At 40.2% G+C, this 15,120-nt stretch overlaps 1 protein-coding gene across 1 annotated transcript; it reads left to right on the forward strand.

Annotated features, from left to right (window-relative positions):
* The first annotated feature begins 1,694 nt into the window (after positions 1 to 1,694).
* LOC107191558 lies at positions 1,695 to 14,395 on the forward strand. The gene is given in 20 exon segments (XM_015580620.1): positions 1,695 to 1,770; positions 2,552 to 2,637; positions 3,562 to 3,823; positions 4,097 to 4,226; positions 4,665 to 4,816; positions 4,899 to 5,174; positions 5,939 to 6,250; positions 6,619 to 6,714; positions 7,334 to 7,576; positions 7,706 to 8,207; positions 8,558 to 9,129; positions 9,783 to 9,961; positions 10,601 to 10,749; positions 11,248 to 11,394; positions 11,709 to 11,798; positions 12,892 to 13,291; positions 13,771 to 13,943; positions 14,024 to 14,167; positions 14,238 to 14,292; positions 14,294 to 14,395. Coding segments are annotated over 20 exon segments (4,146 nt in total).
* The last annotated feature ends 725 nt before the right edge of the window (positions 14,396 to 15,120 follow it).

Consider the following 15,120-nt stretch of genomic DNA (forward strand, 5'->3'; position numbering starts at 1 on the left):
GTTAATCAAAAATGAGTATATCCATCGAGATACATCGTGAAAAATATTAAATCCTACGGAAAATGCGTGAAATAAATGTCTTTAACTATATTAATTAATTACTTCGTGAAATGTCCACTCAAACCTTATAATTAGAACCACAGAATCAGCGCAATTATGTAAATTTAATAACCTGCAATTATTATATCATTTGGACACGATTCTATATGCTAAGTACTCGCGCACACGGACCTATAATTTTCCCTCGTGGACCGTAACATTAATCACTGAATAAGCATTCATTCTGGACAGACAAGTACAATTACCCGAGGCGATAAACCATAACGTAATTAATAAGCAGCGTTTCTATGCGAGGTAACATTGAATGGAGTTAAACACAAGCCACGTGTGCAGGGATTGTGAATTTTGCTCCAATTAATACAGTTCCCCTGGAATTCTTCTGTGGTTCAATGTTTATAATTAACTTGACAAACAAATTAACGAAGGGCTCCGAAACATTACAACAGAGAATCAATTCATGAATTCAATTACTTTTAGCGATCACCTAACCACCTAATAATAATCTATAACATCTAATCTTAACTATCCCAAAAAGTAACGTTTTCAATAGCTGCAATAACTCTAAATAATCCAATATAATTAATCCTTCCTACCATTAACTATACTCTATACTCTATAGCCAACACATCAAATTCAAGTTGTTCAAATTAAGTTTGTCAGAAATGCTGAAACCGTAATTACTATTTCAATTTATTACATACTAAATTCTAAATACCCAGAAAAGACAATAGTTTCGTATTGTATCATTTACTCAGCTTCTGCTCACCGAAAGCTCTCTGATAATATTGCACATCTCTGCAAGCATGAAATCCCCTGTCCCGTTTTTCCGCTACCCCATCCAGGAAGGGTATTGAAGAATTTTTTAGAAACGCGTCGGAGCGTCTCCTGTTTACTTTATGAATACGTAACTTTGAAGTTCAGATGTGATCGGAGCAGGATTCAAAGTGCACATAGAGACAGCGGCAAGGTTTTATGGAATTCCTGAGTTGCACTCACCCTGAACCACGTCCACACGCTCGCACCCCCGTGAACCTTTTCTCTAACACGAGCGTTACACACGCACCAACACACGTGCACAGAGGGCCAGCACACGCCCGTAAAGGCAACGAACCGTGTTTCCAACTTTCAAGCATTACATTCTTAGTTTGCCATTGCCATTTCAGTTATCATTCCTAATGCACCGTCCCGAAGTGAATTATATTGCGTGAAAGATTGATTATTAGAATGGTGAAGGTAAAACATCATTATGAAGTCATATAAAATTCAAGAATAATATCGTCTATCTAGTTCGTAATTGTTCTATCTCCATTAGTCTCTAAACCGAGAAAACTGAGATTCAAGTTTACGAAATTTAATATTACCGAAGCAGGAAAGTAGTGAAATAATCATACACACTATTATATCATCTACTGAATAACTATTCATTACAATATCTAAAAAAAATTTATCTTATTATCAACATAAAATTTGAATTGTTGTTAGTATCGGGAGATAGAAACATTAAGAACAAAAATGTTCAAGTTTAAAATAGGATGACGAAAAGATATACAAATTTATGTTAGAAAACATCGTCGATTTTCTATTTCAGAGTACCATCGGAGTTGGAATGCCCACTTGAACCGAAATAAGTGAAAATGAAAAGACTCAATAATATATCGGACATACTGCAAACTATCTCCGTTCTTGCTACTCTGAAAGTGATAGTCAATGGTAAGTACAACTCCATCTGACTCAATTTACTTAATTTACACTAACTAAGTCATCAAAGTACCCCATTAGACATTAATAATACAACATTCGAAGTGTACAGGGTGATAAAGAAAAGGTTTTAGGACCTTGATGAAACATTTCTTACTCCTCTTTGTGACTACTATAAGTTCCTAAAGTCTTGAAGCCTTTTCCATCAATCCTGTATATTTCCTCCTTTCCGAAAAATAAATTACTAAATCAAACACGTTGTGCTTGATAACTCTTCCGTAAAAATGTACAGCGTGGAATATTTTACATAAACAACAGGGGTTGTCCAACAAATACATATTTTCCGTCGTACCATAAATCCATGTTACCTCTAACAGACCCGAGATCTATGCTCTAAAAAATTCCCTTTGTCGCCTGGAATCCGCAAATGATCATACTCTCGCGAGTACATACCGCGAATTAATGATGGAGTCGCGGAACGCTAGTGATGTCACTCGAGCGGTTGCGAAATTACGTTTCGTTCCCATTGTATCCAGCCTCGTCCGTGCCACTTGTAGCACGAAAATGTCGCGGCACGATAAAATCGTGTGGCGGGGTCCAACACTCGACGCCGCCGTCCCCAAAGGAAGTAACCTGATTTTTCTAGCAGAGGAGAAGCAGGACGAAGAGGGGGGGGAGGTGTAATGGAAGAGGAAATAATAATCCATTTGCAGAAAAATAACAAAAAAGAAAAAAAAATACCGTCCATTAAACGCATTCCGGAGCGCACGATAACGGAAAGAACTGTTTTCAGGGCAAACAACGTGCAATGGTGGTCTAGGCCGGGTCGTTTATGAGAGACTTCCGGACCAACAGCTTCAGGGGTTCGACGATGACGTGGTACGAATTATACATCTCTAAGGGAATACACCGCCTTGTAAGCTTAAAAAAATAAGTAAAAAGAATTGTCCTCCTAAGTAATTATTGAGTAAAATATTTCGATCGTTTCAAGAGGCGCTGAGCAATATTTTTAACTTCTTTATCACACAGTGTAGTTATTATTTAAAGATACAAAATGGCGGAGTTGTACAACATTGTTTATTGTCATGTTTGGTAGGACATATCTTCATACATTAAGTTAAAATGTTGCTCAACATCCCTTAAAGAAACCCAACATTTTACTCATTAATTACCTGAGAAAACAGTTTTAAATTTACCTTTTTCAGGCCTACAAGGTGGCGTACCCTCTTAATATTCCGGGAACACTTTTCACGGCTTCTAAGTTTAAGTAGGAAAATAAAACGGAATGGTAGAATTCAATTTTCCACTGGAATGTCACCTCTTTCATGGAAATCTATTTCGAAGTCGGTTGAGCACCGATGGCTATCAGCTGGGTGCTTCCGCTCGCGTAGTTTTATACTGGAACTTTTCGAAAATGAAGTCTCGTAAAAGAACTTCTTGTTATCACTATGTTACACCATGAAAATCTGTCTATCGAATTTTCTAAAGATAAAAAAACAATCTTGTACACCCTGGGAAATCGGTTGTACAATTATTATTGAAAAAATATCAAATCTAGTGCGACAACACAAAATACAAATATTTCTTCATAAAATTAAATTGCTATCTGACTAATTTTATAAACCTAGGAATTATCCCCCTGTCTATCCAAGAACCTAGGAAAAAGACGAATTTATTAATAAATAATCAGCGATCTAAAGGTCCTCCGTTGGACCAATTTGAGTCCTCTTGCTTTTCTTAATTTCTTCGCTCTTTCCAATGTGTCTGGGATCCTGATGACGCATTCATCGATATTTCCCTCAGGTGCGGGACTCTGCTCCGCCATTTAGAGTTCTGGAGAAATGTCAGGAGCTTTGTCTACGCGACAGAACGGCGACAAACAACCTGGTGCGCGCCTGTACCAGCTTTGACTTTCAACCTGGCAGTAGAATAGCGTCTTTCAGTGGTGCTGCCGAGTATGAAGAGAGTACTTGCTACCTGACCAGGGAACAGGCGCAACCGGAAGGCATTGGTAACCTAATGCTGGTGCCGAATAGCGTCCATTTCACGGAAGTTTGCCTTGGTTGTAAGTTAATCGTGGAATTTTGGTTGACTCTGGGCACTTGTGTTACTTTTTTATCCCCTATATTTTAAAAGTATTGATATCTGATATTGTACAATTCTACCATTTTTTTCACTGACCATTTGTGTATAAAAAATTACTCAGATTTCTAATATTACATGGCTCTTTAACTATATTTTTGTATTAGAATTGTACAAACTAGTTTCAGCTTTTTCTACGCGAAGGCTGACAAAATTGTTATTTTGTGTACAATAATTTTAACAATAATATGCGCAGCTGACAGAATAGAAAGAGAGTGCCCTAACAGACGCTACGTATTCGAACGACATCCAAGGAAGAAGCTAAAGCTGCCATTGACAGACATCAAGGAAGTCAGCGCTGCAAATCGAACCGACTGTGAGGACAGGTAACTGTAATCCAACAGTTCTTCTAACAATCCACAAAATTACTCCCCAAACTAACAGAATAATAGACAGTACTGCTTTCGTTTCAAGCTAACTCTAGAAAAGAAAAGTAATATTAACCCCTTGCCATACGATTTTTTTTATTTCACTCTCAAGAATTACTTTATCGTTAATATTTTCCCAGATACAAAAGGAATTCTATTTTTATGACAGGTGTTATATTTATTCTGCATCTGAAATGTTGATACCAGCGATACAGTATTTTACGTCGACTCGAAAAAAATAAATAATATATATTGAAATCGTTGTCACGTGTCTAAGTCGATGTTGTAAGGCAAAGGGTTAGCTACATGTTCCAAAAGCAACAATTTCTTCCAATTATTATTAAACCTATAGCGATCTATTTTTTCCTAACACAGCATAACTTTTTCTCTTTGAAGATGTCTCAACGAGTTCAGTTTCATTTGCCGGTCAGCGACCTACGACACAGCGCTGAGAAGCTGCGCTTTGAGCCGTTTCACTAGAAGAACTCATCCCGAATTACTGGAAGACGATCCGAACTCTGATTACCTGGAGAATACGTGTCTCAATGGTACACTTTGTCGGCGCTTCTTAATGTTTCCAACCTATCAGAAGAGAGAGGATCTCGATCTGATTGGACTTTCATCTTTCAGCGGAACGCCGTTGCGACGGCTTGGCCGTCTTCGTCAAAGAGGAGAACAAACGTCTTCGGGGACCGTTCGAGGTCGACATCTACACAAACCTAACTCTGGACGAGTGTCAGGCCCTTTGCCTCCGAGCCGAGAAATATTTCTGCCGGAGCGTCGAGTTCGACGAGCAGACGCGGCAATGCGTCATCTCGGAAGAGGATTCCGTCTCCCAAAAGGACGATATTGGGATCAGCAGCAGCCCCAGCCATCATTTCTACGATCTGGTCTGTTTGGACAACCGTAAGTATATTTTCGATACCTATACTATAAAATTACAACCAGAAAACTATCCCCTAATTTATATATCGTCCGTATAGATTCGATTACTCATTCCTATATCGTTGAAATTCAGATAAGAAACAGGGATTCATTTAATTATTGGAGAAGTAATACGATAATAGAGGAAACTTACGATTACACCTAATTAGTGAACGTGTTAAATCGATGTAAATAGATTTAATAGATCCTTTTTTACGGGAGCATTGACGAGGAAAACTAATTTCCATTTACCTCTAATTTTCGAAGCATGTTCTATAAAAGCCTCAACGTCCAATCATAAATCTTGACTTCGTGATGCTAATTTTTCTAGAACTCGACAGTATTAGGGGATCTCGATGGAAGCGTCGGATAATTTTTTGTTTTTCCTGAAATGCGATTCTTCAGAGTGAAACCACCCTTTAAACTTTAAGGGATGGTTTCATCCTCCTAAAATGCGGTTGTTCAGGGTGAAACCGCCCTTTAAACTTTAAGGTGGATTTAAGTTAAAAGGGTCCCCTTAAACTTTAAAGGGTGGTTTCACCGTGAAGAACCGAATATCAGTAAAAACGAGGAATTTCTCGATGCTTCTATTGAAGTCTCCTACATACCTGTGGAATTTTGAAAAACTCGGAATTTTCGGAGTACATAAGTTTCCTTGTAAAAGACGACGTTGAAAGTGTTAACAAGAGTAAATCGATCGGTCGGTATGTCGCAACCCTTTATCAGTGCCAACTTACGAAGCGTAGATCCGTCCATAGCACGTGGCTCCGAGTATCCAGACAGCAGCTCGACGTCTCACCTGTTCTCGGACGGGCGTCGTCCCGACACAGCGTTCCAACGATACCGCAATTCTCGTTTGAGCGGTGAGTTTCACTCGGAAATAACCGGTCGGAGCTTAAGCGAATGCCTGGACGAGTGTCTTCGACAGACGAGCTTCCAATGCCGAAGCGCAGTTTACTCCGAGCACTACCACACTTGTCGACTGAGTCGATTCAATCAGCGTGACGGGCACAGGATCATCTACGATGCCGACTACGATTACTATGAGAACCTTATGCGTGAGTTTCAGGGCTTGAATCACTTTGGGGAAATGAAAAGTAATGATTACCTATACAGGGTGTAACAAAAATGTTGCAGATCCTTGAAAGGGGTCACTCGTGAGGTGATTTAAAAAAAAATGTTTGCTAAGGAAAAATTTATTCCAAATCACCTGACGAGTGACACCTTTCAAGGATCTGCAACATTTTTGTTACACCCTGTATAAGCGAAGACCTTTAGATAGTTGTCTGCTGTGCGTAGTTCACTTCAGAAAGAACTTTTGGACTCATTGGGAGGTTTTGTACTACTGTCAGAAATGCATTGTGTAATAAAGGTGTTAAGATAATTTTTTTTTAATTAAAAGTCTTATTTAATATTCTCCGGATAGATCAATATCTGGATGGGGATCGAGACAGTCCAGGTTACAGACCAGATCCTTTGGGACAGGACACGAACTTTGGCCGACCATCATTAGGAAGACCTGGTTAGATACAATTTTGTTATCAATTACATTCTTTCATTCTTTATTATAGATTCAATTAAATTCTGTTATACAGGGTGGACCACGAACGTGACCAGCTTCGATTATTCTACTGCTAGCTGTTCGAACAAACATTTTTTTGGCTAATATAACATGATTCAAGGATAGCGTTAAGATGATTGCACTAAATTTTTGTCAACAAAACTAAATGTTTATCTATAAAACACAGGGTGTAACCTTGAAAACTCCGGGAAAAAAGAGTTAAAAAGAAATTTGGTACGATCATCTTAAAGCTCCCCTTGAATCATGTTATATTAGCCAAAAAAATGTTTCTAACCGGTCACGTTTCGTGGTCCACCCTATATATATGACAAAAATGACTTGTAATCAAAATAATTATGTTTCTTCACTTACACTTTCATTATGACGAAGCTTAGTCTCTATAAAATATTTACGGACCTTACGTCGGTTGAAATCTGTAGAATGTCTCAATTTATAACTTCATACCTCTTCCAAGTCATGAATATCGATCGTACACTTAATTAAAGATCGTATCTAACACCATTTAACAATCTCTCGAAGAAAGGCTTACAGACCCCAAAGAAACTTCCTTTCTGCACAGGATACCCAGACGACTACGATAAAGGGTACAGCAGCAGTGTGAAGCCAGATAGATTCCCAGATCGTCACCCAGACCGTTATCCAGATCGTTACCCAGACCGTTACCCCGACAGATACCCCGATCGATACCCAGAAAAGTATCCAGATCGATATCCCGAGAAATACCCGGATCGATATCCTGACAAGTATCCAGACCGATATCCCGACAAATATCCCGATCGATACCCAGATAAGTACCCAGATCGTTACCCGGACAAATACCCAGATCGCTACCCGCACGATCGTTATCCAAGTGACAGATACCCGGACCGATATCCTATAACTGGTCAATACCCAATAGGTGCAGGAGGTGAGCCCTATCACGAACCCATAGATCGGTACCCAGTCACTGATCGTTATCCTGGAGGAGATCGTTACCCCGTAAACGATCGTTATCCAACAGGTGATCGGTATCCAACAAGTGATCGTTATCCAACAAGTGATCGTTATCCAACAGGTGATCGTTATCCAACAGGCGATCGTTATCCAGCGGGTGATCGTTACCCATCCTCCGACAGATATCCAATTACCGATCGATTTCCAATAAGAGGCGGCGAACGTCGACCAGTTCCCGCCGATCGATATCCTATCCCCGATCCAGCGATAGACCGATATCCCACGAACAACCGTTACCCAACTGGTGTTGGTAACCGATATCCCATATCACCAAGTCGTTATCCAAGCGACAACGATCGTTATCCGAACACCATCGATCGGTACCCCGTTCCAGAGGATCCTTTGGACCGATACCCCACAGCTTTGGGCGGCGCCAGACCTCACGGTGATCGATACCCTATCAGCGAGAGATATCCGGACAAGGAACTTTATCCGAGCCGGTAAGCCACGGAGGGAAAGATATTGTTCCCCTCCCCTTTTCTGATCGGATTATGTCGAGTTTATTGTTCGGTTCCAAAGGGACGGACGAAGGGATAGAAAGTTGAAGATTGACTATTGTGTAATTAGTTTTGGTTTCTGGGCTCTTGATTTATGGAACATAGCGAGTAACAAAAGTATACGAACAGGTTTCCGTGTGTACATTGCTGTTGTGAATTAGTTATAATTTATTTACATACTGTCTAGCATAATTCTTAACCCAAGCAGCGTAGTGAAAGTTATTCACGAAACTAGCAGATCGTCATAGTGTTCATAACAATAATAATAACAATATTTACCTCTCTATATCAAGGTTTCCCCCGCCATCGCATCCAGCCGGTTACCCAGCAAGCTACCCGGTCGACGACGGTTACAGTCCCCAGCCTCACCCAGATCGGACCCATTATGGCGCAGCAGGAGCGAGCCGACCGTTAGGCTACGGTGGCTACAACAACGACGGTACCATAATCGGCGGTGGTTACATAGGCGAGGGTGGTGTCTTCAACACCAGGCCTTTCGGTACCAGTGGCGGTCCCATCATCGGTCGACCACCTTTAGTTTCTCGATGCGACGAACAGGACAATTTCCGACAGGTCGGTCCCCACACCAGGGTCCGTAAACCGTTCGTCAGACGGTACACCACCGCCTCCTCGTTGGCCCAATGCGAACGGGAGTGCGCAGACGCGAGGGACTTTGTCTGCAGATCGTTCAACTATCGGCCATACGCTGCCCCATACGGCGCCGAGAGGGACAACTGCGAGCTTAGCGATCGTGATTCCAGGGACATGGACATGGGGAACCCTGTGTATTATGACACTGGGTCCGATTATGATTTCTACGAGCGGAACAACGGCAGACAGGGCGTCGACTCGGAGTGTCTCGACGGTAAGGGTCGTGGCCGACCTAGGACGCCAGCCGCGTGGACGGTACGGAGCGATCTTTCGCGAGGCGGGATACCCACCACGTGGATATGATTGATACAGCTTCGAACTATTGTACAGAGACATTGTCGAATCAACTTGGAGAAATAAACCGTCTGTTTTTTCCACGTTACTTATACTACTTTTTTTTTTTTTTTGACTATTTTCGTTGCACGTACCGAGTGTGTTCGTTGTAGGTCGTGTAAATGGTAATTTCGGGGAGCTTTTTTTGGGATGATCGTGCAGTTCGGTATCACGGGAAACATTGGGTTGAGAGTTTTGTATGGTATATCGGAGACTCGAAAGTTTAACGCGTGTGTTAAGGGTAGTTTGACGTTTTTAACGCTAGAACTACCAAAGTCAGTCAAAATGACTGGTTAGTACAGTCTTATAACGATTATTAAGATATTACAGATCTTTCACAACTTTTATTGCAATATCAATTTAAGAAATTAATCAATTCATAACTTTTGCATATTTTCAAAAGCAGATGTACGTTTATCGTCGGTAGTTCTAATGTTAAGTTAGACGAATCGCCGACATTGCGAGATACGGGTCGAGATAAGATTGATGCATAGAGTCAATAAAATCAGTAAATTGTCCATCTGATCGTTCTAGTGAGTCAAGTCTGTAGCGAGGACGGAATGGAATTTACTTTAAGAACACCGGAGGGATTCATTGGCCGGATATACACTTACGGATATTACGATCGCTGCTTCTTCCGTGGAAACGGCGGCACCGTGAACGTGCTACGAATCAGCGGTCCTCAGGGTTATCCTGAATGCGGCACTCAAAGAGTAAGGAATCATCTTATCTCCGCACGTACTGACTATACAGCCCTGAAACTGCAAACATCAATTCCCACCTATAAAAACGCTACAAACCTACGAAACCCGTTGAAAGTTACAACTAACCATTGAATCTTTACGCAAACATAAATTTTTTATAATAATCATAAATCAAGTTTAGAATACCATTAGATTCCATCAGGTTCCAAACGAAGCAAAAAAAAACCATTAACCGTTGGAGTGCGGACATTTTTAATGTTCGTAGAGACAGTGGTGTCTGGGATCCGTTTGAACCCCTATGCTTCCTTCTTTTTCAACATATTTTCAGACGAGATCGTTAAAAAACACCTGCTGTTTTTATATGATTAAGTATGAACAAGACCTAGTTTAAATTGTATTTAGAAATCGATGAGTTACATATGGTTTTTAAACATTCGGGTCAAAATGGACCCAGGAACCGTACTCCAATGGTCAAACTTCTGATTATACTGAATCTGACATTCAATTTAATAATAGAGTATAGTATATATTCGTAAAATCTACAGTTTAGTTATAATAAAATACGCTGAGACTCCTGAGACGATGGAATAGATAAAATTGTTTATCAAATCACTGTGAATTAGTACTGCATTGGATGAATTGTTGCAGTACGGTGACACGATGACGAACATCGTCGTGGTACAGTTCTCCGACTATGTGCAGACCGGAAGGGACAAACGGTTCAACCTGACCTGTCTGTTTCGAGGCCCTGGCGAAGCTGTCGTCACGTCCGGCTACATCGGTGCCGGGTATGCCAGGTCATATCGATTTGAGAAACCGTGCCTTGCACCTGGTGCACCCGCCATGTCCTGGAATTAACCGTGGAATGCAGCGTCGGTTGCATTCGTTTGCTTAAAACCCCGGTGCAAGCCCATTATTCGATTGCTTCTTTGTACAGATCTCTTTTTAATATTACTCTCGTGATTCTATTGGGGTCCAATTTGGATAAATTTATAATTACCGGAACAGAAAATTGCACTAATTTCAAACTTCCAGACTTACTAAATGAAAATAATGAAACACTTTGTTTATCTGGTAAATGTAAAGACTATACTTTACTGAAATTTAGAGATAATACTAATGCAGAAACTAAAGGTAAATGGTAACAATGACAGCCTTCTATTTTGTTTTCTTTCGTATACCATGAAAGTTATGCCGAACTTTTGAATAGGTGGTCTAAATTGAGGGAATTGAAATCAGAGAGAAAGGTGATCAATTTCAATTTCGCTAATAGAGTTCCCGTTTGTACTGTTTAGATCGGGGTCCCCGATTCCCATCGAATACCTTCCAGCGGAAAATACACTGAGTTCCCGAGTGAGATTACTAATCCTTTACCAAGGCAGACCTACGACCACAATTGCTGTGGGCGATCCACTTACTTTCAGGCTTGAAGCTCAGGAAGGGTACGCGACCCACTATTTTTTCTCTTTCATAACGATCGATTATTATGATTTTTTTCTCGATGAATCACATAAATAACTTCCATAATGAATGAAATCGCAATAATAAACATTCTCCGGATTAACGATAATTTTAAATTTGATAACAATGAATAATCTATATTAAACAAACGTTAATCGTCAATCGTCTTCGACAAAAGTAATTATCGAAACGTGAAATGAAAGTCATTTATAACTCAATCGAATGTTTACTGTTGATTGTTTAAGTGTAAATATTATTGATAAGTCAATTGGTAATAATAACACCTTACCTGTAGGTACAATTACGTGACCGATATCTTCGCCACCAACGTCATAGCGAGAGATCCTTATTCCGGAAGGAGTGTGCAACTGATCGACAGATACGGGTAAATATTCTGGAAAATAATATCAATTACGTGTCGATTCGAGTTAAATTCCGAATGAAAATTATCGAGTAATATTCATGGAGGAAAACCATTAATATTTTACGGGATTGAAAGTCTCCCCTGTGAGATCGTTTAAAGTGAAGAACTATGTAGATTGATCCACTAACCACGAGAAACACGAGGATAATGGACTTTAGTGGTTCACTCTACGGGGTGTAGCTTAAATGATGGTTCATCGAGGGTGTAGGGGAAAAGCTTCAGAAAAAATCTGACATATCCACTTACAAGCCACTTTACTTCTAACATACTAGCCTCCAAGGTCATTTCAAGATCGTACATCAATACACCTTGCAAATGGATAAAGTTTCCTTAGACTCAATTGCAATAAATGGATTAATACTATCCAAAAAATATCCACTCTTTATACACGTATGATTAGAAGGTCCCATGAAATATTGCACATCTAAAATCTTGTTTCCTATTCAGTATTTTGCACAATATATGTGGAAATAAAATGGCTTGCAGAAGGACGATAGCTCACTGTTTATTGGATCAACTGACATCCTAAGACACAACATTCTTCGAGGCACTAAAATATTTTCAAATCCCAATAAAACACGACGTACAAGATTTACTGATTTTAAGATACAATCGTCAGTGTTGATACACAGTATCAACATTGAACCCCCGATTAAGACTGCAATCCTTTAGAATCATTCTAGAATACTTTCTCCAAAAAGACACTACTTACACCAAAAGGCCTCATCAGTGACAATCGTAAAAGACGATATAAGTAGATAACACCCGTATAACACGATGGTTAAGTTCTTAAAAATTTCCGTGTTACGCGAATTCCAAAAACTAACAAAACTACGGTATTCTACGCAATTTTTTAATAGTGTTAGAGGAAAACCGTATTGTAGAAATACCAGTTATTGGGACTTCCCCAATTCTCTAAACGAGAATAGTAGAAACTAGAACCGTGTTATAAGGGGGTTACCTCATAAGTACATTTCATATTTTTTGACTCACCCTGTACATACAAGCGAAGAGAGGAACGATTTTTCCTAATGTAACGCCATGTTTCGTGCAGCTGTCCGGTAGACAATTACGTGTTCCCCGGATTAGACCGATTAAGGGAAGGCGACAGTCTCGAGGCTCGCTTCAACGCGTTCAAGATCCCCGAATCCAATTTCTTGGTGTTCGAGGCGACGGTGAGGACCTGTCGAGACGGTTGTCAGCCGGCCTACTGTTCCGGCGGGACCGGAAGGAGCGAGCCCTCTTTCGGTAGGAGGCGACGAGACGTGTCGCGGAACGACACGATCGTCGACGAGAACGAAATAAGCACGATAATCGGGGACAGTGCAAATGACACGTCCTCCGCGTCGAATTCCACCGTCGCTGACGGCAGCGACACCAGGGATGAGGAGGATGAGGAAGAGGAGGAGGAGGAGGAGGAGGAGGAAGAGGAATACGTCAGAGAAATGATCGAGGTGGATTTTAAATTTCTTACTGTACAGTAGACTGTGGTGTTTATACAAATTTGAGCTCTTATGAATTTATTGGATCGATGCTTCTACTGTTTGTCTTTGATTTCAATGCATTTTGCATATTAAGAGACATCATACAGGCATCATATCCACAGTTTAAATTTATCGATTTGATCCGTTCATTTTAGAACGTTAGAGACAAAGTCTCTTGGATTAAATTATAAATGTGTATGCAGTAGTTGAGACAACCACCTGAAATTCAGTTCATATTATAATAAGACAAACGATAATAATCTATTAAAAAATAGTATTCTGACACGCACCTACCTTTTGGGAATAATTTCATAGATTTTTAAGTAGTGTGAAATTTCAATTATCTATTTCATACTGCTCACTGTACTTGCGTTAAATGACCCAAGTACGTAAATATTTATTTCCATGCACCGTGTGGTTATTGTTAACTTAATTTATTTCCATCACAGGTACTCGACTCGAGAATGGACATTGACGAAGAAACGTCGGTGGTCGAAAGGCAGACCACCGTGATGGAAAACGTTTGCATAACACCGAACGAGTATTATGGCCTGGTGACAGCGGTCGCGGTGCTCGTAGTGCTTCTAGCTTCCGTAGTATTATTATCTATGCTGATTTATAGGTGTGTATTGCCTCTATAATGTTCCATATCATTCGACCGTGTTCAGAAGGGCTGAAATTAATCGGGAGAAATTGTTTCAGAAAATACGCTTATGCAGTGATCACGAAGAACCGCAGAGTTGATAAAACATGCAACCGCAGCAGTCATTCGGACGACGCTTACAGCAGTCGAGCGAATAATTTCTCGTTCTTACGGACTGGACTACAGAAACCGTTCCAATCGACGTACGTGTAGCTTCACTTTCGAAATTTGGTTAATGGACAGGACTTGCAAAAATCTGTTCCGTGTCCACAGATCAATCTCCAGATCGATGAGCAACGTGATCAACCAACGGGTGGTGAGCGGTTCACTTCGATCCCAGTGAACCGATTTACACCGATCCATCGTTGTTCGAAGTTGCTCGTTGTTCATCTCCGAAACCTGCACTTAATGACAACTTCCATCTGATGTAGATGAAACCCGAAGGAATTTCAAACGTAATCGAAATTGGTAGTCCAACACCGTTTCAATTCCGCTGAAATGTAAAGCGTATTTTAAAAAACGAAATCGATGGATTAAATTTTAATGATCGAACTGTTATCGTACGTCTTCAGAATACGACATTTGATCTCAACGGTATTGTTTTCTAATAATCTGCGTCACGCTCGACTAGCTTGGTTTTCACGTAATCGGTAAGCTTCATCAAATGCATTTTCGAATAACTCATTAGGTTTACTGTTTCCCTTTCCATTTCTTCTTCCAAAGATTCTGATCGGAGTGTGCTAGCCAAACTCGAATGACCACTGCCAGCTACGATTGCCATGCCAATATAAACTGACGATTCCCATTGTCTTAATATTCGTACCGACGCATTCATTGAAATCACCATAATCATATACAACTGCAACCACTTTCCGCGAATGTCGTAATAACGTTTGCATAAAATCACAGTGATCGTACATACGTTTTACTTTACTCCGAAACAACGCAATAAGCATTTACAATGAAATATCTGTTGCTATTCTACGCGAACCATTTCATACTACGCGATATGTATGTAAACTAAGAAGTTAATGGACTTGGAAGAACTTCTACCACTTTCCTTGAAACCACTCTACAAAAATCATCAAGTAGTTAGCGTTACGAATTTTTATTTATTAAGATTACGTTTCAATTTGTAGTTAGCGAGAAATAAATA

This window comes from Dufourea novaeangliae, unplaced genomic scaffold (genome assembly GCF_001272555.1).
Source record: "Dufourea novaeangliae isolate 0120121106 unplaced genomic scaffold, ASM127255v1 scaffold228, whole genome shotgun sequence".
In the NCBI taxonomy this organism is placed as follows: Eukaryota; Metazoa; Arthropoda; class Insecta; order Hymenoptera; family Halictidae; genus Dufourea; species Dufourea novaeangliae.